Below are 23,728 nucleotides of genomic sequence, written 5' to 3'. Positions count from 1 at the left end.
ACAAGGCCAATAGTAGTGTCTTTTTGTTTTTAAGTGTTTTTTTTTTTCCCCCATATTGACAGATACAATTGTACAAAATGATGTTTTAAAGTATGTATACATTGTGGAATAACTAAATCTAGCTAATTAACAAATGCATTACCACCCACAGTTATTTTTATGGTCATTTTACATTTTGCATCCACTCTCTTAGCGTTTTTCCAGAATACAGTATGTTATTAACTATGGCTACTGTGTTGTACAGTATAGATCTCTTGAACTTATTCCTCATGTCTAACTGAAATTTTGTATCTTTTGACCAACATCTTCCCAGTTCCCTCCACCTCTAACACATTGACTGCCACACTAGAAAAAAAAGGGCCCACGGTGTTTTATTATGCAAATAGAATAAAAACTTCAACAACAAAATGATGCTTTCCAATTTAATGAAAAAATTGTTATTTTTTGTTGTTTTCTGTGTGTGAGTTATACGGAATTTGAAAAACAGTTCTGGCAGCTCTCAAGGTGAAGATGTGTGTTAGTTACGTATGCTTCATGAGGCCCTGGGCTCAAAACTAGTGCGAGTTAATACAACTCACATGGCAGTTAATGTGCTAACCACCCCAGGCCCTGATAACTACTAGTCTCCTCTCTACTTCTGTGAGATTTAGTAGACTTTTTAAATTCTACATATGAGTATGATCATGTGGTATTTGTCCTTCTGTCCTTGGCTTATTTCACTTAACATAATGTCCTCTGGGTTTATGCATGTTGTCACAAATGACAAGATTACCTTGTTTTTATGGTTGAATAGCATTCCATTGTGTAAATATACCACATTTACTTTATTCATTCATCCATTGATAGACATTTAGGTTGTTTCCATATCTTGAGTATTGTGAATAATGCTGGAATGAACATGGCAATGCAGATAACTCTTTGATATACTGATTTCATTGCTGATTTCATTTCCTTTGGATATATATACACAGAAGTGGGATTGCTAGATCATATGGTAGTCCTGTTTTCAAGTTTGAGGATTATCCATATTGTTTTCCATAACTGTACTAATTTACAGTTTACTAATTCCCACTAACAGTGTGCAAGGGTTCCCTTTTCTCCACATCCTTGCAAACACTTAATCTTTAATCTTTTTTCTTTTTGATAACAGCCATTCTAACAGGTTTGAGATGATATCTCATTGTGGTGTTAATTTGCATTTCCCTGATGATTAGTGAAGTTGAGCATTTTTGCATATACTGTTGGCCATTCGTATGTCTTCTTTTGAGAAATGTCTGTTCAGGTCCTTCGCTCATTTTTAAAACCTGGTTATTTGCTTTTTTGCTATTGAGTTGTTTGAGTTCCTTATACATTTTAGATATTCACAATTAGTGTAATGATAGGCATTAACAAGTAATAGGAGCTCATGTTAGCCAGTCTGAACTATCTTTTCATTGACAGCACTTAGGGTAGTCCTAATGTAGTACGAGCTTAGTGATTGATAGCTGTTATGACTAAGACATGCCCTCAAGGAGTCTTCTGCCTGCTGAGGAAACAAACATGTAAACAAACTGCAACCCTTGGCCACCTGTGAAGGAGAGAATGGTCATTGCTCTGGTGCAGATTTCTTTTTCTGATTTCCCTCTGTATGTCACATAATGCTCTTCTCAGCACTAGGGTATCGTTTCATGTGTCAGGACCCTCACTTCAATTTGCTGGCAATTTTATTCTTTCTGGAAGTGACTGCTTAAAGTGAAGTGCAGAATCTTTACCTGGCATATTGTTAAGGAAACTTTATGTTCTTCCATAATTTTCATAAAACCACTTCTGCCAGTTGTATTTTCTGTGTGGGACTGGTGTCTCAATTTCACAGTGTTGCAGCATACTGTATCCAGAACTCTGTTCTTTGGACCACTGCCCTGAGCCTGCCCAATTTTATTCTCTATCCACTAGTGTTGTTACAGTGTAGGATATTTTGGATATTTTTAAGTCTGTTCCTTTTGTTAGAAAGAGTAATTTCCTTTTTGAGGGTGGAAATGTGGATGCCTTTATACTTAGACCACTTGAGAGCTAAAGCTTAGGGAATTTCTTTCTAAATCACTTCAAGCTCTAAACCCTGTGGGCAACTTGTCCTCAAAATCTGCTATGAAACTGTCACCAGAGATTTTGCTTGCAGTTTTCTAACATAGTTCTCTTTCTTTAAATCACGGTTTCTCAGCTTCAGCTGTAGTGACATTCCAGACTGGATAATTCTTTGTTGTGAGGAGACTGTCCTGTGTGTTGTAAGATGTTTAACAGAATCCTTGTCCATTACCCACTAAATCCCAGTAGAAACCATCTAGTTTTGACAACTAAAAATGTCTTCCCTGGGGGGCCAAATCACCCTTGGTTGAGAATTACTACTCTAAATAATAAACATGTGAACGTAAATTGACAAGTTATAAAATGTGTTGACAAGCAAAGCAAAAACATTCATGATAATGACAGCAAATGCTTATAGAGAAGTTGTGTAAGCGAGGCTTAAGAGCTTAAGAGCTATTTTCATATAAGTTACCAAACCTGTAGAGTCATATACTATTGTATCATTGTTACCCACACTTTATAGATGAGCAAACTGATCCACAGAGAGATCACCTAGTTTGTCCAAAGTCATGCAGCTCCTAAGTGTCTGATAAAGAATTTAAACCTAGGCAGTGTGATCCTAGGGTCTGTGATTTGAATTCACTTTAAAAAAAAAAAAAAATTGTTGTAATAGAGACCTACGTGGCATAGCATATTGCCTCTCATAGGTGCTCAGTAAATGTTTAAGTAAATAAATAAATGAATATAAATCCAGAAAATTATTTAATATTTAAATCAATATTGAATGGAATCTTTAGTTAAATGAAAAATGCACTTTCCTTTGGATATAACGAACTAAGTAGTATCATTAGAGTAAAGCAGAGGGTCTCAGCATTTTTAAGCCTATGCACAGGAATCTCTTAGAAAGGGTTTGCCAAGGTGACCTCTAAAGTCTCTTCTAATCTGAGCTTCTATTAGTGTGCTAGCATAGTTTTACAATATGTCAGAGTGAAGATTGGCCAAAATGAACAAAATATAATATTATTTTACTCATGAGATTAAGCAAAGCATCTATTCTTGCCCTAAAAATAAGGAAAGGCTGAATTCATTCCCCCTCCTAAACTAGGCATGTATTCCGATGAAGTCTGAGGCACTGTATGATAGTTTGACCAAGCTTCAGGACTTATAAAAAATTAAACATCTTTAAGTAACAGGAAACCACTTTAGCTGATCAATCTTCAAGCTTCCATAGTTGGCTTCCTATAATAGGTGAGAGGGCTGGGCTCTAAAATTTGTTACAAGCTGATTACTTCTGATTTATATCTAAGTGGGAAGTCTGAATTTTATATGACACTACAATATTACTTTATTGAATGTGATTTTAGTCAACTGGAAATGTATGTATATATATTTATCTCTGTATACAAACATGTATGTATATGTGTGTGAACATATATGTATATATTCAATAAGAAATCCAGTATATCTATTTTTCATTTTTCTAGTTCTAATGAAACTTTTTTCAGGAAGCATTTTTATTTAAAAAACTTTCGTTTCTCTTGACTTCGTTAGTAAATGAAACACTGTTAAGGATTTTTCTAGAAGCTTTATTTTTTAGATAATTTTCTTCGTTGCAGAGACCACAAATCAAATTCTGATTGATCATCATTTTGTGATTCATGTATTTTAGATAACATATAATACTGGCCATTTGTTAGTGTTTTTAATTGTTTCTATGAAGAACAATAACAGTTTATGAATTCACTCAAATTTGAGAAAAAAAGCATCATGACCATGTAAAAAAGTTAAGCGGTCTATTTTTATTGCAAAATTGTTTTTTGTTTCCTTCCTTTACATACGTAACTCATTACGAGCACTAAGGAAAAGAGACAGTTATGTCTTAGAGAAACTTTTACATCTTAAAACAAACCTATGAGAAATATATATTATTAGAATGGTTATAGTTTGAAGGGAAAATGTTGTAAGTATTGAAGTTCACCTCTGAGTTAAAAAACTCCACGTTGAATTCTTACTTAAATACAGAGAAGGTTTACCCTGTTGGAGTTGGAGAACCATCCAGACTCTGAGCCCTGGAAGTCCAGAGACCGTAGGCTCTGACTCATGCTACAGCTATACACATGCCTGTAATTTACCACCCACACAACCTTGATACAGAGCATTACTTTACTATGACACATAGGATGGACCACCCTGGTATCTAAAATAAAATAATTTGTGGGTTACATTATATATATTTGTATATAAAGTGCTACACAGTACACAGATATCTATGGGAATGTTGGGGTCATTCAGGAATTCTTTTTTATAAATTTGGAATTGTAGAAAACTACAGAAAACAAAACTAAACAAAACAAAATAACTCAGAAAACAGAAAGTGACTTTCTTAAGATTGTTTGGAATTGCTTTTCCAGTTGATGGCCAGAGTCTGGGCTTCCCCATTTTGAGCTCCAGAGTTGCTAAAAACAATGCCAATGACTGAGTTACTAAAGGCTTCTTAAGTTTTACGAAGCAGTCTTCAGAAAATATCATGATTGGCCATTGTAGCTGGCAAAGAGCTAAGCCTTCATTAGTGTGTAAATACCATACTGATGTAGTTTATTTGAAGGTCAAAGATGATGGCTGGCCCAAAACACAGTTTTTCATATACCTGCATTAAAAAAAAAAAAAAAAAAAAAATGGTTGACATGACTAGAAAGTCAATACAGTAATTTTGATTCTAAAAGAGTGCTTTTCCTTTAAACTGGTTATATCATCAAGTAGTTTATTATTCTGCAAAAACCTGGTACATGTTTACTGTCCCCTTTATGAGATTACTAATACTATATAATGTATATTCAATATGTTTAAAAAGAGCCTTTTACACAACTTAAAAGCATAGCCATTATTTTATGTGGTATCTACTTTCTGAAAGTGGGAAAATATTGTGCATTCTCTGCATAGTAGCTAAATGACTGTTCTTTCGAGCTGGCTTCTAAATGGTCTCAGATGGGTATAGTAATAAGCTTTGCTACAGTGGAGATACATTGGGATTTTGCCTCACTATACATTAAGGAAGAATGAAAGTAAGAATTCCTACATGTTCTATTAATACTTGGTAGTTGAGTCCAAAAAGCCTAAGATCTGAGAGATGCATAAGTCATGGAAAGAAGCAAACCCAGATGGATAGATCTCCTTATTTGTGGTAATTATAAAATTTCCATTATTCATTAATCATCTTCTCAGAAATAGAACTATGCAGATTAGGGTGGAAGGTGAATTTTGAGCCATGAACTGTATTATAAATTATTGGAGAAGATTCTTTTGATGATGGAAATAAATTAGACACTTACACATGAAATAATTATGAAAAGAGCAACATTCAAATCTATGTTGCTGTGATGAAATTATCATTATGACCCAAGTGCAAAAATATAATTTTCCCTGTTACATGTGAGGAATAGAGTATATGTGACTTATTTGAAAGGTAACTGGTACTGATTTCATAGATTCAGAAAAGAGTTTTGTGAGTACTGGTTGCTGGTTATCATTTCTTTTCTTTTTTATTTCACTTTAGACCATGGTGCATTTTCTTTATTCTTCAACCTCCAAAAGTTAGAGAAGAATGAGAATTGGATCAACACTATTCAGAATAGAGCACTAACTTGCAGGAAAATTAACCAGTGAGAACTAAAATAATACGTTCTCATTTTCAGTCTCCTAAAATAAACGTCAACATTTAAACACTGGAATTTTTGGATCATTTTGAAGATTTTCTGTAATTTAAAAATTATCTCCATATTTCTTAGGACATAGCATTCTTAAAGGTCTAAGTGAAAGTTGGCAGGGAGAGGAAATCATGGTCAAATAAGTTTGTTTTGCTTCTGATCATTTTAATAGGATTATACAGCTTAGTGATGGAAAAAGTTGTAATTTAAGGAATATTTTTTATTTTTACTTTAGTTACATGATATCTTTAGTTCCAGTGAGTATAGAAATTTGGGAGTTAACTAATTAATAGAAATTGTGATAATTATATAGATTTCCTACGTAAAATAATTATTTTAATACAATGGTGACCTCTTAGCTCATGACATGTGCAGAAATTTTGTTGAAAATTTGATGCAGTGTAAGTTTTCTTAGTATTATTGAATATGTATAACCAGCCAGTGTTTCTTAAAGAAAGAACATAGCACTCCCAATTGTATTTGAAATAATTTCTGCCACGTTCTGAAGTTACAGTCTAAATATTTGGAAGAATTATGGTAACTCACTATTTCTCACAGGTAAAACCCATGAAATAAAGCTGTTTAAATAGCTTCAAGTTTTTTCTATAATTTTAACGTTACCATCTACTTTTTGATAGCTTGAGAATGCCAAAATCTTACATCAGTATTAGCTCTAATCTACAGGACTTCAGATTGTTTTTATTTTTTCCCTAGCTACAAAGTGCATGTTACAGCTTGCCATTGTGGTCATTGTGGTTCATTTCATTAAGTTTCTTGTTCTAATCTGCTTTCTTGAGACGGGAAACAGCATTTTTCTGAGTGATTGTACCATATTGTTCCAAATATAAGGCCACCCAGAATAGAAGGCAACCTCCAACTAGAAACAGCTCAAATATGGAGAAAGGCTGGGGGCCCCGAGCCCAGCGGGTGTTGCAGTGGTGGCAAGGGTGCCGAGGAATAGGACGATGCCTGCCCACTCTCCCGGTGAGTGAAGATGAGTCAGCTGGCTGCATTTGCTTGTGCATAACCAAATGGCTTCTGTTGCTAGAGGAAAAGTTATACTGGGGGTGGGGGGAGAGAGAAAACAAGTTCGTACACGTGAAAGAAAATTGCTGTATGTCTCAATCTGGGGAGGGAGGATGGGAGTAGAGTCTTTCACTTCGTAAATAGCCTTCTTCAGTGTTGTTTTCCTGAACCCGGGCGGGGGGAGTTGAGCAACCCCAAATAGGAGAGAAGAAAAAAGGTACCCTGGTCCATTCATGAAAAGGAGTTCAGAAGGTCAGTGACCATGAAAATCGGATGTCTCTAGGCCAGCTCAGAAAATTATTCCTTGCCCTTTCAAATTGACTGCTGACCAAGAGGTGATAAATACACTCTGTGGGCATGGGTAGTTTGAAAACACGCGCAGCTCAGGCTGGGAATCACATTTCCAATTTTATCAAGATTTTCTTTGTTTTAAATTCCCTGTCTCCTGAACCAGCCAAGTACAATTTAAATAAATGACTTTAATCTTACTGAAATAAACTCCAAGGGGACTGTTTAAAATCATTTGGTATGCTGGCATTTCACTCATATTTTTAAAAAGTAGTTCAGTGAAAATGTATTAGTCGATTGAGAGTATGCATTAGTTGAACCTAGGTAATTTTCCGAATATTAGTCTGATTTTACAAAGCACATGGGAACTAACCTTTTATTTTATAGTACTAAATGAGATATAGCAGAATGAGGTGCTTCAATCTGTTGTTATCTAGAAAACTGTTTAGCAGCTGTTGTTGCTAAACTTTACCAGGCATTTGGTTACCTTTGCAGCCTCACAAAAACCACATAAAATAAGAACCTTGATCTTTCAGGTTGATTACCAGGCCATGGCTCTCAGAGCTAATTTGAAGTAGAACTGTAATCCCTGAATGATACATTTTTCCCCACTGTATACTCTAGGAAAGATCCTACTGTAGCCCTTTTTTTTTTTTTTTTTTTTTTTTAAATAAGGAAACTACTTCAATAAAAAAGTATTTGTTTCTGAATAGCTATGGCCAGAAGAGGAATTTCCGTAAGTTTAAACAATGGCAAATGACCCAGATGATTTGTAGTAAGGATGCTATGTACATTGATTTTAGAAATTCTCTCAAACCAAAATACCTTGGAAGAGAGAGGCCCATACCCAAGCAAAAGCATGCTGCTATTGGTACGCCTATCTTTGTGCCAGGTCTGGGAAGAGAAGCTTTGAAACAGAAGGGCTGCTCAGAAAAGGGTTTGAAAGGAAGACTGGGACGGAGGGTAGCCTAGAGTGGGGAAGATTATTGCCTGCCAAGTTAGATGGCCGGTCAGAGGACAGTCAGCACTGCCATGGTAGGTCCTAAATGAGAGGTTTGATGTGAACTCTGTGTCACCGCAGAAGTGGATAAGGGAGAGCTCATAAGAGTGGCACCAGGAGGGGAAAAACAGTAGAGAACTAGGGTTATTCAGGGAAGAAGAGCTTCCTTTATAAGTCCTTAGTTTGGGAACCATTTGATCACTACAGAGGAAGATGTCTAAACTTTGGTGGTAGAGGGGAGGAGAGGGTATGTCCCTTAACCATCTTTAAACTTCAAATGATTTACCTTCTCTGAGGTGTACCAGACATTATTTTGTCAGATTTAATCTGAGTTACAAATACAGGAAAACAAATTTTATAATTTCTTTTCCCAGAGGGGATTGGGGTTGTTAAAATCAGCAGTCCTGTGTCATCACCTGCTATTAATTTAAGTGTTAGTAGCAGTAGGGGACAGAGGCTGAAGGAGCCACCTACATGCCATATTCCACTGCCTCCTCTCCCTGTTGGTAGTGAGGCTGGGGACAGGACCTGATTGGATTGTCCAACTCTTTGAGCAGGGTAAAGAATGTGGCCTCAGTAGGCTTGCAAGGTGGCAAGGGGAGCCTTCAAGGACATAGGAAGAAATGACAGCAACAAAGGAAGGGAGAAAATATTTCAAATTACATAGATAATAGAAATCAATGGGGATTGTTAATTTCTGTATAAAGCATGGTTTACATGTAACCCGTATACATAATTGTTACTGTGGGCAGCTTTCCTTCCCATCCCTAAAATGTACAGCATAAAATTTCTCCTAGAGATGCTGCAAATTAATGTTCCAAACTACTATTGTTTCTCCCTTTATGAATTCACATATGATACACCTTCAGTGGCTCCTACTCAGGGCATTAGATTGATAGAATCAATTTAAATGGAGCAGTTATTAATCTATTAGACGTGACAAAGTCTGTAGATAAGAGGCAGACATTAAAATCTCTCAGGCCTGGGGTGGAGGCTCACGCCTGTACCTAGCACCCTGGGAGGCCCAGCAGGAGGATTGCTTGAGCTCAGGAGTTTGAGACCAGCCTGAGCAAAAGCGAGACCCCATCTACTAAAAATAGAAAAATTAGCCGGGCGTGATGGTGCGCACTTGTAGTCCCAGCTACTTGGGAGGCTGAGGCAGGAGGATCGCTTGAGCCCAGGAGTTTGAGGTTGCAGTGACCTATGATGGCACCACTGTACTCCACCAGGGGTGACAGAGCAAAACTCTTGTCTCAAAACAAAACAAAACAAAACAAAACACCTCACAGGTCCTCTAATAGTGTAATGATCTACACAAAAACAGGTTTGGAAAATTCCCATTTGACTGCTTTTTCTAGGCGAGTACATAACTGCTGCTCTCTTTTTCTTTGCTAATCCATTAGGCTTTCCCCAAGCAACCTTTAGAAAAAGGGCAGACTCCTGGGGGAGATTCCCAGTTCTGGTAGGGATGACTGTAGCCTGCACATGGCAAATTAATCATGCTCAGGTTCTGGTTTCTCACCAATTAAGTTAAAGAGTCACTAAACTAAAAATGTGTAATTTCTATTTATTCTGCTTTTCATTTTTAGAAAGGCCAAAAAAATGAGAGAATTGGTTCTTAAAGAAAATATTGAATTTGATTACATCTTTTTGGAAAATGCTCTACTATAAGTCTCTCCCTCAAAGAAGGGTTTTATAAGAAACACAGTTCTCTAATGCAAGAATGTGATGTGTCTGCATATTCTGCGACAGATGCAATATGTCATTTGGCTTGCTGAGTGAGCATGTTTAACTCAGCTGTGGAGTAACTCAGGATTTCCCTGCTCTTGAATATCTTTAAGTTTCAAAAATCATTCTTGAAATGTTCTTAAGGGCCATTCCTTGGGGGACCTTATTCTCTTTGGTAAATCAGAGATGACATCTGAAAGTGTATAGAGATGGCTGTTGGTTAAGTTTTGTTGCTGGTCAAGAAGCAAGTGTGTTCCAATTAACTGGTTGATGGCATCTTAAGATAGGCTAGGAAAAAGTAACAAAAAGGCTAATTCTCATTTGGCAGTGAAATTGAATATTGAATGACATCTATGTAGTTATAAACGACTTTTGTTTTAATAACAAAGTTGTTGATTTTCTACTAAGGGTTCTTTTAGGTTGTCATCAGGGGCTGATGGGAGTAACAGTTCACCCAACTCTCCAGCTAGCTTCAGTGGACATACCACACCTTCTCAGCAGCCTGAACCTGTGGTACATTCTCTTAAGGTAACCAACTGTGTACAACCATTTATCCAGAGCTTCAGTTGTGTCGTGGCTTGTTTGCTGTAGTCTGGTAGTCCTCACAGTCTTGCTTTAACCATAGATACTTTATTTTTTGACCCCTTTATGGCGTAACTATTTTATCTTAATTTTTGAAATATGATTTTAATTTTTCTAAACTAACTGAGTTTGAGTACTTATAATTGAATCTCTAGTTTTATCATTTTGTTTTGAGTAATGTGATTCATATCTATTTGCATTGAAGTTGAAGTTTGTGCATGTATATCCATATGTGTAAAATATTGTATTTTACGTGCAATGTTTGTAGCATGGATGTCTTCAAATATAGGGAGTTAATGGGTGGTCAAAATATGGAAGGAATACCATATTTTTTCTTTATGCAATTGAAGTATATTATGAAACTTACTAAAAGAAAGTATTGAAATAAATAAAAATCTACTCTTTGCTCTGCTAAGTAGAAATTAGGTTCTTAAACTCCAGTCAATACTCCTTTATAGAGTAGGAGAAAATAGATATATGATCTTATACATAAAGCTGATTTATTTTTGGATTTTACTTCACATTTTGCAATGACTTCACAAAATCTCGTCTATCTGTTCTCTTTTACCAATAATGAGCTTTCCAATGAATAAAATTTAAACATAAGCACCATAACTAAAATTAATAATACATTTTATAAATATTTACAATTCTAAGAGAAAAAACTGATGCAGGCAATAAAAATCATATTAAAAAATGAGACCATCCCTTGAAATTTTATCAGTTCCAAATTACGAAACATTGTATGCCAAATTTATCTATATTTCCTAACATATAACTTTGATCAAACCTTTCTGAGCCATAAAGTAGGTAGAATGCTTCACTTCTGCTTTTGCTACATGAATTTCACAGCTTTTCTTAAAATTGTTTCAGTTTTAAAATGAGTCATTAGCAGACTGGAGATACACTCTTTTGGAGTAGGCCACACTTTCTGTGGCATGCACAAAGCAGATAAGTAGAGGAGAACTTCAAAATGTTTATTTGATTTTGTGATGATTTAGTTTTAGCAGAAGATTTTATTCCTTCAGTATATTTTGCTTTAGTTTATATAAAATGAGTTTGCTTTTTCCAAATATATGCTGATTATTGATGAGGGAAGGTCGGAGAACCATGGTAGCGGTCAGTGGCACAGTGGCAGTGCACTTGGCAGTTCCCCTCTTGGGTGGGATAATTCAAAAAGTGAGCACCTGAGAGGAATTCACGGGAAGGCACAACCAGCACGAGGGGCAGGCTCTGCCCCGCATCTGTTGGTTGTTGGTTTATCCACTGACAAATATGTTCTCTGCAGCAGCATTTGGGTGAACTTTAACATGAATCAGGCACTAGCTATCTGAAAAACATTTTAGAAGTGGAAAATGGACCAGAGATTGGCTTCAATTTTGTAGTATTATAGTGTCTGCACACACTTCAAAAGCAACACCTTTCCCTGCTATTTAAACTGTTTGACAGCTGTTTCGGCCTGTTGCCTTACTCAATGGCAAGTGCAATTTGAATTGGATCAGCATAGAGGGTCACATTGAAATCTTTTCCAGATTTCTCAATGCAGTTGTTCCTGTGGCCTAAAAGGAAGGGGAGGGCAAGGAAGAGTTCCTCAATGTTCTTTGAATCCATCCTCTAATTTTCATCTAAAATTTTATCTCAAGGGAGGGAGATACTATGTTATAATCAGTACACATAAGTGTCCTCGGTTGGCAGATGAATGATACTGAGCAACTGAAGCATCTTTATTGGGTAACTGGGGGCCCTTGAATATAATATGTGTTTGCTTCCATGAGTTAACTGTGTTGTGAAACAGAAATATGTGCAAGCATATTCTTTGGGAAATGCATCTTACGAAGATCTCAATGTAAAAAAATTATAGCCACTTGGCACATTTCATTTCTAAGAGCCATCTATTTACAGCTGATTTATATCATGAAATTTGTTTATTCTGGAAGGAGTAATTAGAACAATGGCCCAGTTTCTCACTTTCTGATGGATTTCCAAGAAAACTCCAGGCTTTAATAAATTCTATGGTCATGGTTTGTGAGGGAGTATTGTAACTAAGTGTAAGAAATTAGCCCATTTGTAATAACACCATATCTCTCTTGCTTTAAAATTTTTGATAACTATTAATTGGAGCTCCACTTCATTTAGTAAAAATTAACTGATTTGAAGTACACTTCTCTGAGGTGCATTACAAATCAAATTTGTAGGCAAATGAGCTTGTTCAAGGAGCTCTTTAAGTTTTCTATGAGTATTCACTGAGAGCAGTGATTTTTTCTAGATATATAAAGAATGTGAATTAACTCTAATCTGAGGTGAGTATGAGGACTATAAGGAAGTGGTATCTATAAAATAATAATGGCTTGAAATTTTAAATTAATAATAAGAATAGTTTGTGAATTACATTATTTATTACAAGATTGAACTCTAGACTCAGTAGCTATTAATATGAACTTGAAGGTCCCACTTTATGTTTAAGTCATTTAGTTTGGCCCAGTTGTTCATTGGTATAAATTCTCAGGTGACACCTTCAGGTGTGGCCATCAGCATTGACCACAGAACTGCCAAGTAGTTTAACGATGTCACAGTTCAGTATGGATTCTATAGGAGCTTTTAGGAAAAGCATTAGTTTTTTATGCTACATTAATGCTTTGATTTATACGCTGGTATCAAAAAAAGTAACAAACAGTACTCAATCAAGCCAAGGTTTTGTCCCCTTTTGTACTATTTAAAGTATCCACATGAAAACTTCAGACATTTTAAAAGGAATAATATTTTCAATCCATTTAGGGATAATTTAGAGGAGTGGAAACATAGGCCTCTAAAATTGTTTTAAAATGTTTTATCCCCATTTTGCTCTAATGAAAAATATTTAAAGTGTTGCCCAAATATTTTTATAAGGAGCCAGCGTTTCTCTTTGCCACCATCAAAGAGCCATCTCTGCATTCCTTTCTTAGGCACTAGGAACATGTCCAGGCAAGAACTGTGAGGTCAGTAGTTCTTATGTGTATCTTCCTGGGTTCTGACCAGTTTCACCTGTCGCTATCATCTTTTTTACTCATCTTTTCTCTAAGCCATGTCTACATATCATTTGGACTTCTTTGGTATATAATTAATTATATTGTTCATCATTACAATGGAGCAGAAGTTATTGACTATCTCCAAATGGTTGACACGGTCAGGTTTATCTTAATGACCAAAGTAAATGCATCTAATTATTTTAGACATTAATGAATTCAATTGACTATTTATTAGTGATAAAATTGATTGCTTCTAATAGCCATTTGAAAGTGAAATAGAATTCATTCCAAACAGGTTTCAGAACAGTCAGCTATTTTTAAAAGATTTTGCCATATACTAATCCACTCTGATATGCAGACACAGAGAAAACTAAAAGTTTTACAAAGTGGAGCTCCTTGATGGTTTTATCATAACTAACAAGTTTTTTTTTTCCATGTGAAATTTGCTTTTCTTTTTCAACAAATCCAGGTCTTGGATGTTCAGGAAACTATAGATCGTCAACAGGGTAAAGAGTATGAACATGACCTTAGTGAGACAGAAAAAGCTATAGTCAGAGAAATGTGCAATGTAAGTTTAATGTGTTTTATTGTGTATTTTGTGTCGAAAGCCACATTGTAGCTTAGTTTTTGCTTTATTAATACCTACTTTTTAAAATGCTGAGCACATGCCTTTTTATTTTTACATGAAAATAAAATTAATTTCCTTTTTTTCTTTAATATGCTTTATTGTAGTTTTATTAATATTCAGGTCAGAGATGATCAGCCAGTTCTGTATTCCAGAAGAATCTATGATTTTTCTAAATATTAAATTTACTGTCTAAAATGTTCTTACTAATTTTGATTAAATGAGTTTCTGTTTGATACGTTAAGAAGTTCTTTAAAGATCAGTGTTTCAAAACCTGTGATAAACAGAAAATACAGCCTTCTTCAGATTTATTTGTAACTATTCTTGAAAAAAATTCACCATCACCCTAGATGATGTTTGCTTAGTTCTTTATAAATATGATATGTGTGTTTCATGTCATGCAGAGTATTATCTTTAGCTGTCAGTGGTTGTCATAAGCTTAGAAAGAAGTGAGATCGATATGAACTTAAGAGGTAGTTAGACAAATAGAAATCTATCTGTGATGTCAGAGAGAAGCACAGTAAAAAAAAAAAAAGTTATTTTCATGAAGCAAATGCAATGTAATCATAATGTAGTTTGGATTTTATTATTAATCCCTGACTAAATTTTTTAATTCTTTGAGTAAAATGCATGGGATGTATCCTTTAACCTAGAATATACTTTATGAAGTTTTAAATAGCTAAATGGAATATTGGAGAGCAAGCCATTTGTTAAATTCAAGAAATCATGGTTAAGCACTGATCATGTTAAGCACTGGTTTTAATTGGCTTTATCTTATACTTTTACCCCTATTTTTTCTCCATTAGGATATGAAAATTGCTTAGAAATGTTTTTCAGCTTTAGGTCTATTAGGACCAGATATTCTCAGACATTTATCTACTCCCTCGAGATGTTTCTGGAATCTAGTAAATGTTACATAATAAATCCCGTGGGCATTTTATATGTGCTGGGATGAAAGTTTTAGTCTCCTGCTTGCCTGTGTTGTGGCTTCTTTTTCTTTTGTGACCCTTTGCAAGTCACTTGTTTTTCTTTCCTGCATATCTGTTGTCTGTTTTCAAAAGGCCACTAGTTCTAGAAGTCATATTTTCTAAACGCACTGCTGTTCATCTTCTGTAGCTTTTCAACCTCTGCTTAAGATTTTCAATTTGAATATTTTCCTTGGATAAATTTAAAAATTTGACCACATACCTAGGAATGCCTGTTGCGTCTCATCTATTGACTATGGAATGCTCAATAAAACCTAGACATGGGAATTGTCGAGCTAGAAGGAACCATAGAGGTCATCCCCAGTGGTTTTCCAAAGAGTGCTGTGTGGAGCGCCTTCATAATTCAGATGTCTGAGTTTAACATAAGACCATGGGTGATGCGGATATGAACCCCTGGGTAAGAACCCTACCACTCAAATTTTATGTTTGAAGAAAAAAAGATCCAGAAATTAAGTTACTTCCTCAAACTGTTTTCTAATGAACAGTGAAGTGAGGAGTATATCCAGATCTCCTTTGAGGACCAATTCTTTACACTTTCTCAGGTGTGGAAAATCTGGGAACTTCCATTTTCTTTCCTAAAGAATGAAAAGCACATCTCCACTGTGCTTCATGCCAGAATTTCTGTAAAGAAATGCCAGGGTGGTTCTCCTTTCCCTTTTCTTTCTTTCCTTTTCTCTCCATCTGCTTTCTTTTCTTTTATTTTCCTTTCTTTCCTTTCCTTTCCCTCTCCTTTCTCTCTTTCTTTTCTTCTCTTTTTTCTCTCTCCTCTTCCTCTCCCTCTCCCCCTCCCCCCTCCCCCTCCCCTCCTCCCCCTCCCTCTCCTTTTGCCTCCTGCTCCTCTCCTTTCCCTTCCCTTCATTTTCTGTTCTTTTCTTTCTCTCTTTCTCTTTCTTTTCTTTTCTTCTTTCTTTTGACTTCTGAACATTAGAAAATTCATTTCTTAGTCTCAAAAGAAACCCACTACTGGATTGGATATTGATTAGTTTTGTGTTGATCTTTTTGTTTGCCTATATTTCCAAAAATATTGCAAAAGACTCCATACAGTGTTTTTTTTTCATAATATAGTTTCAGAAATCCCAAAGCTTTCCCTCCTTGTTTACCTTTAAAAGTTTTCTAAGATGTTTATTCTATAATAATTGTCCACTTTTGTCTTTGATCCACAGAATTGGAGAGAAAAATACAAACTCAAATCGGATTCTTAAGCAAACTTATATTTGGAAACAATTAAAAGCCTAGAGAACAAAGTATTGGTTTAAAATATTTCATTGCAAGTATCAGAGAATAAAGAAAAGTGCAACTTGTAAGGCAATTTCATAAATAAGTGGTTTCTTAAAAATAAGTTAAGATTATGAAGATTTGACTTCTATTAGAGAAATGATAATATATATCATTTATAATAATGTCACAGAAATGTGAAGCTTTCTCATAATGTTAGATTGGTTATTATAAGACTCCGGTAGAACTTAAGATAATGGAAGTTTGGCTGGTATTTGCTCTTGGAGATAAGTTGTTGACATCTATACAGTGAAGAAACTATTGTCCATAGCACCCTCATATTGATTAGTAAGCATGAAGTTAGTTATACTCTTCCCAAACTGTGCTACAGGAATAAATATACTTCCCCCTAACAAATAGTAAATCTATCTTTTTGTAGTAATGGTTTTATTTTAGGTTTGTCTGCTTAGTTATTGTAAATTCCCTGAGGATAGTTGAAGTACTTGACAGGTCTTCTCAGTCGCAGTCTCAAACACACACCTATTTTGCTTTTTCAGCTAACAAGTCACCCCTCCTGGGTCCACCTTAGTATTGTTGATTTATTTCAAAGTTCTGCCCTTCTCTAAAAGTTTCCTTCACCACATAGTAATATCTGGGTTAGGCTTGTTGCATTCTGCATTTGAATACTTGGAGAGGAGTTGCACTTTTGAGTTGTAAGCATTTTGTGCTTTGTGTCTATGATCCTTGTGAGGTCTTCAAGTCTATCCTCTGCTTTTAAACCATTCAAAATATTCTGGGTAAAAGTAATTGTATTCAGGGGCTAGGAAACAAAAGTCCATAGTATCCTTTGGCCTCTTGATTCTGTGTTTGTACCTCTTCAGTCAGTTTGTTAAGAAATAGTCTTTCCTAACTCCCTTGTGTATAGCTCGAGCCATCCTTTGCCATGTAATTTCTTTCCAAATACTTAAGGACCATAATTACAATTCACTTTGAGTACAACAGGACATTTCTGCCATGCAGTGGTGTCTGCTGAAAGATAGAAATTAGTAGTTCCATTGGCTTAGAAATGAAGGCAGACAGAACCTTACATTCTTATGTATTACTATAAATGGTATTGGGTTTCCCTGGAGTATCCACTTCTATTTAAAAGCACAACAAAACAAAAAAAGAAACATAGTCTATGAATATTTGATGAAAAAACTGGTTTTGTGTTCATGTTGGAACACAATGTAAATTTTTGTGGAATTAATCCACATGAACATAATCCTTGTAGTAAAACACTCTGGGATGATTATGGCTGTTACTATGTCTGTGCATGCACGTGCATGTGTGTGTATTCCAATTAACATTAATGTATTGGTATATGATTGGTGAATTCAGTAGTTTTATACTTATTCTTGATCTCCCCTTTTGCTAATGCTCTTCTAAAATGGCGTAGTTTTTTTTTTAACATGTTGTAATTATATCTCTTTCAATGATTCCTGAATTGGTAGCTAAGATTTGCAATAACTGAGGCCCCCACTCTTGGAGAAAGCCAGGGAAATTTGCTAATGACCCTGAGACCACCAGCTCAGGACTTAAGTAGCTGAAGAACAAAACCTCCTTCGTTTTTCTCACTGGATTAAATACTTTGATATCCTTTGTTATAGGAACCAGAATGATCTTACTAAAGGGTTCTTAATTCTGGCTACACATTAGAATCATTTGGGGAGCTTCTAAAAAAATACAGTTACTCATGCCACACTTCCACCAGTGAAATCAGAATCTCTGAGGGTGGGAGTTACTGTTTGAGTTCCCTAAGGTGCTTTGTGTGCCTCTGGAGTTGAGGACCACTTACGTAACTAGAGTAAGTTAGCACATCATTCTTTAATTTTAACCCTAGTTGCTAACGAGGTATAGTAGCATTTCTACCGAGCATTTCTTGTGTTTCTGAAGCTTGTCATCACATTTCATTTTGTGTTTGCAACTCATTCGTATGGATATTTTCTCTCTTGTCTTCACATCCGTCTTTGTCTCTTTCATAGTTTCCCCTTAGAAACCACAAATCTCTTTGTGGAAGAGGACAAGTAAGATGCTTACTTCCTTTTTTTGTTTTTGTTTTGTTGTCGTTAAGGTTGTGTGGAAGAAACTTGGAGATGCTGCAGGTTCATGTCCTGGAATTAGGCAACATTTGTCAGGAAACCAGTACAAAGGACCAATGTGAGAATCATTGTTTTTCAAACATGAGATCACCACTGCCAGAAAGAGATAAAAGGAAAGAAGAAGAAGAAGAAAAGAGTGGGTTTCTGCAAACCTGGACTTATGGAATAACATGGAGTGATTGTACGTTGCACATATCTCCCCTCTAAAACCTTCAGTACAACTCCCCCCACTCAAGCTAAGATTCTGTGTCTCTCACTTCAGTATCCACAACAGTCAATCTCAAACAAGGTAGCTTTGAAAATCATCATTTTAGTACCAGTATTTTCATTAGAACTAAAGTGTTTTTACTCCCCAGATCAACTATTGTAATTGGAAAATCTGCATAGTTGTAAGAGTCCAGTGGAACTTCAGTGGTTTCGATATAGTTGGCCCATTGCATATAATGGTGGGTGTTTTCTACCATGTTGTATTGAAGTTATGAAGAGGTGTTTTCAGGCTTCCCAATTCTGAGAGTTGGGCTCCTACCTCTTATACTTCAGTCAACAATATAATAGTTCCTGACACATAATTAATTTGGATGCAAGATAAGATTATACTTCTGGGCTTTTGTTTTGACTTTTGAGGTGCTGAAAATACCACATAAATTCCCCCTACCAGCTAGAAGGATAGCAAGACTTTGTAGAGTGCTTATCAGAGAGTACCATTTATTCCAATTGATCAAAATAAATATATCTTTTCTTTTGATCGTGATGAGTTTCTCATAAAGACGCACCTTGGGGACATACCAACCTTCATATTCATTCAGTGTATCCATTGATGTTAATATTAACAATTTCAACTAAAAAATAAGCAAACATAATTTTTCTAAGTGTTTCGAGCTGTGAAATGTCAATTTCTACAATTTAGTTTCTAGACATGCTGTATATTTAATAAACTTTATGTAAACTTTAAAATATTGCACTGCATTTATGAAAAAAGCTTTCTTTGCCTCCTGCAGCTAATGTTTTATGAAACTGACGCATGTCCTTCATTACTGAGACTAAAAGCTCTCGTTCAGATTGCTTGAGGTTTGAAAAAGAGGTGTGCTAGCTTTGCTTAGTTTATTTCTTATTTTTGCTATATATATATATATATATATACACACACACATATATATAAAAATATTAGAATGTGTGTATTGGAAATGCTATGATAGGTATTTTGTGTTTATCCAAATGCAATGATAGTTTCTTGTATGAATGTGCAAGAGGCCTCTGGCAGAATGCTACGTTTTTACTGTAGTTTAAGATTATAAAAGTAGGAATGCAACAATTTTCAGTTGTGGGATATGTTCTAAATTATCGAGATTTGATTCATAGCGGATAGTCTCTGTTGTTGTTGTTGTTGTTTTTAAATGGGCTCATTACACAATGTATTAATTGTCACTGGTGGGGGAATGTGAAGGAATTTTGTTACACTTTTAAAAACATTACTGGGATGAAAAACCAGCCCTCTATTTTCAGAAAATATTTATGAATTAATTTACTATAGAATTATCTCTCTAATTATTGAAACTGGGTTATACTTTAAGCCTCTTTTTCTTTTAAAATGTTATATTTTTAAATACTATTACTCTGTAAGAGAAAATTGCTTGCTATATTTACCCTCTCTCCTAGGAAAGCTTTCATCTTTAAATTGTTGTATTCCTACACTCTGAAGACATTTAAAACAAGTTTTTGTGCCTGCAGCAGAGCCTGCAGAAGCTAATGCAAGGGACACTGGTCTTTTGACAAAATACTTGTGTAAATTTTGATACTGTATTAAAACTATTTTTTTAAAGTTCTGCATAAAATTGAGTATTAAGTATATGTGTTCATCTTAGCAATGGTAATAAATTATTTAATCTCACAGTGTTTTTGTCTTCAAAATGTTTTCTTAAATTGAGTAGATTTATTAGTTACTAAATATCATAATGCTACTGCATGATGGTGATAATATTACAGATGATTCATTATCTTAAACATGAAACAAAGGCATATTTTTAAATGTTCATAATGAGGGATTAAATATTAAGAGATTCCTCAATTTGCACCATTCTCTATTAAAATCTAGTTAAAAATTTAGAATGATATTTTAAAATATTTTAAAATGAGCTTCTGCTATAAAATCCTCTTTTAGTCTTTTATATATATTAAAATTAAAATTTATTATTAAAACAGTCATCAGAAGGAAATATACTGGAGGGAAACACTAAAGAAATGGAAAACTAGGCCTCTATATTTAAGAAACTTACACATTATTGGAAAAGGTATAATATACACATAAAACCAAGAAGTAAATAGGAACACACACACACACACACACACACACACATGCTCAGACAGAGAACCCACATACTTCTTGGAAGTCACTAATAAGATTGTAGAATAAAGCTTTATACACTTAGCATTAACCTCACCTTTAAATGATAGAGGAGATGGACACCCCAGTGCTTGAATCTTGCTCTTGCCCGATACATTTAGCAGTCAAAATGAGTGGCACCATTGTCTTGTGTGACCAGATTATTAGTTTATGATCTTATCTTCCCTGGGACAAAGGTTCATTTACATATCTTGGGAGAGTATTTTTTTTTCCATCCTTGAAGCAGATAGACTGGCAATCAGAATCTAAGCTTTTCAATGAATGCCTTTCAAGTTCCTAGCACATGCTTAAGGCATTGTAGAAAATTCAGATCATCTTATGTGACATCCAGTAAAACACTGACAGTATAATTGGGATGATTGCTCTTTAGTTCAATGAACATGTAATGAATGCCTACCACTGTCATGTGAGTAAACACAGCTTTGGTTCCTGACTCATGGTGCTGACTACTCTCAAGAAATACACGGGACGGTAGTATCTGGGATGCCAGCTGGAGCTTCCTTTATCCTCGAGATCTAGATAGGACTGAGATCAAACATCCATTTTTTTGATCTGAGGAAGCAGTAGCCTCATAATGATTTCCATTAGTTTCCAGAGTTTTTACTCTGCGGCAAGCTTCTTGTTTCCTCATCACCCTTCCATCTTAGAGGCAAACTGATTGCTCCATCTGAAACTTTGGAATCCATTTCTGGAGAAGGATCTGCCTAACTCAAACTGGATTATCAAGGTACATTTCCAACAAGCTCAAGGTGCCTCTATGAGGAATTTATAAGCACTTGACTTACAAAGAATAAAAACTTCTCCATCCTGTTAAAGGCAATACATTAGGTTGAACCATATGAAATTGCCAATATTTGACCATCTTTGGACTATAAAAACAGTGATTTCACATAGATCAAACGCATATGATGAAGAAGTTTTTTTGGTGGAAATAAGAGAGTAAATACAATAGGAGTTAGAGAAGAAAGAGCCATCACATTGGGCTGGAGCTATTTTAAAGTATTCTGTATTAAGTGCAGCACTGAATAAAGAATGTTTGACTCTAGGGAGGCAGACTTTGGGCAAGCAAGTTCAGCATTTTACTCTTGAATTAGCTCTGTTGGTTGGAACAACTTCCCTGAGCCTCAGTTTCCTCACATGCTGAATGAAGATAACATCTATATTGCTGAGTTGTTGTAAGATTCTTATTACTTCCTTAATTTCAAAGTTCAATGGTCTTGACAGTGCATGAAAAATGATAGCAAATCTTCCAAAACAGGAGCCTAGACCCTGCGGGCTATGGCAATTTATACCATTAGGGTTGGAAAGAGAAACCACGTTGATGCTGAATGCTCTGTCCACTACCATGTAAAGAATTCTAGCTGCACGGTTGCATATTAGCAAGTTCTGTTCTTTATACATCATCCAGCCTTCGCAGGCCTTGACATGGCCAATCACCGATGGGGATTGTGTGGTTGGAGGAAAACAAGGGCCATTGATCTAATTCTCACATACCAACAGTATGTTTTAAAAATTTTTACAACTGTTTAATTCTGTATTTGTTTTTTCATGTCACTGAGAAAACAGAAGCATAAAGACTTTCAAAATGGCAGAATGAGTACTTGCTGCAGCTTTCTCTTGCCTCAAACACTAAAAATGGCTTAAAAGATATTTTCATAAATCCATAATCCTACTAGACCATAAGAAATAAATAGTGTGCTCCATGGGCCAGCAGTTACAATGAATTCTGGAAAAAAGGGAGACAAACAGTATCTGAATGAAGACTGAATCCATAATTCACAGTACACCATGCAGGGCACTGTTGAAAAAGCAGGGTGCAAGGATGTTCCAGACAAGGAAGAGTTTGACATATGCGCTGTGTGGACTCCTCGGGCAACTGAGAATAGCCAGGCATTTTGACTCCTGCATATAACCACTCCTTCCTTGGATCAGGAAGAGAACAATAAAGATCATTTTTGCTAGGCCAGAGCAGAGAATGAGGGCATTTGAATTGGAGAAGTGGGGCAAAGTCCTTAGAGTTGGTAATACATAGGGGGAACATGGATCCTCTGTGCCCAGATCATTAGCTGCTGGCACAGCCTGCCTGAAGGTTTGTCCCACCGTCTCCTTTACATTTAAAGAGGCGTTAAGTATCTCCCAAGCCCAGCAGCCTGGCCTCTTTCTCCTACAAACAAGTTGTATGATAAACACAGCAGACTGATAAAGAATTTTGATAGTTAGATGAGTGCACAACTGGGAATCACCCAACCTTGGAGGAAAGCCATGATCATGAATTGGAAGCACAAAACTCAACAAAGAAAAGAATATATACCAAGGAAATGAATTAAGAGGACATCAGAAGTACAGATAATCTCAAAAACATGGCAAATATTGCATTCATTAAAAAAATATTTCACATCTTGGAAGTAAAATGTTAGCATAAAAAAAAAACTCAGTATTCTGGCCACATCGCAGAAAGATCATTGCTGAAGAGCAAATTAGTGAGCTTGAAGACAAGAAATTTTGCCAGAATTCAAGAGATTTTTAAAAGACTAAATAGTTAGGGAAATGGATTCTCCATCTCAAAGTTCCCAAAGTGCTGTCTCTTACTTTCTGCCTTCCCTCCTTTCCTCTTTCTCTTTCCTAGTTGTTTTTGCCTAGTTCTTTTTATTGCCCTATTTTATATAAGTTTTAATGTTGAAGGCTACTTCAAAATTATTTGGAGGTAAGGATAAATCAAAAGTGAAGTACAGTCTCATTTCGTTGAGATTCAAGAATGCCCCTTTAAAACACAAGATCCTCTCATTATGCATAGTGTTTCTCATCATTTTAATGCTGAACTTACAATTCCATTTGGTCTTATTACCAGGAAGGCTTTCATTTCCTATCCTAGGTCCTTTAGTTTTCTAGATCCTGTACTGAAGTGATAGCTTGCAACATCATAATTGCCCTGGCAATACATGCATATGTTAATCAGGAATGCAGTT

General features: G+C 35.5%; 1 protein-coding gene across 6 annotated transcripts in view; it reads left to right on the top strand.

Moving 5' to 3' along the window:
* Positions 1-20,251, top strand: part of CCDC85A (coiled-coil domain containing 85A) — a 182,718-nt gene extending 162,467 nt beyond the window's left edge. For 2 of the 6 annotated variants that reach the window (XM_069494572.1, XM_069494570.1), the window contains one exon: positions 18,334-20,251. In XM_069494572.1, the coding sequence (XP_069350673.1) occupies positions 18,334-18,383 (50 nt within the window). In that variant the 3' untranslated portion in view covers positions 18,384-20,251. Of the gene's footprint in view, positions 1-6,614; positions 6,750-10,215; positions 10,336-13,863; positions 13,963-18,333 lie in introns of all 6 variants that reach the window. The other 4 variants (XM_069494566.1, XM_069494568.1, XM_069494567.1 and 1 more) reach the window with 4 other exon arrangements.
* Positions 20,252-23,728: the final 3,477 nt, after the last annotated feature.

The sequence above is a fragment of the Eulemur rufifrons genome, chromosome 19 (genome assembly GCF_041146395.1).
Source record: "Eulemur rufifrons isolate Redbay chromosome 19, OSU_ERuf_1, whole genome shotgun sequence".
Taxonomy (NCBI): Eukaryota; Metazoa; Chordata; class Mammalia; order Primates; family Lemuridae; genus Eulemur; species Eulemur rufifrons.
This window is presented reverse-complemented; position numbering and strand designations above follow the sequence as displayed.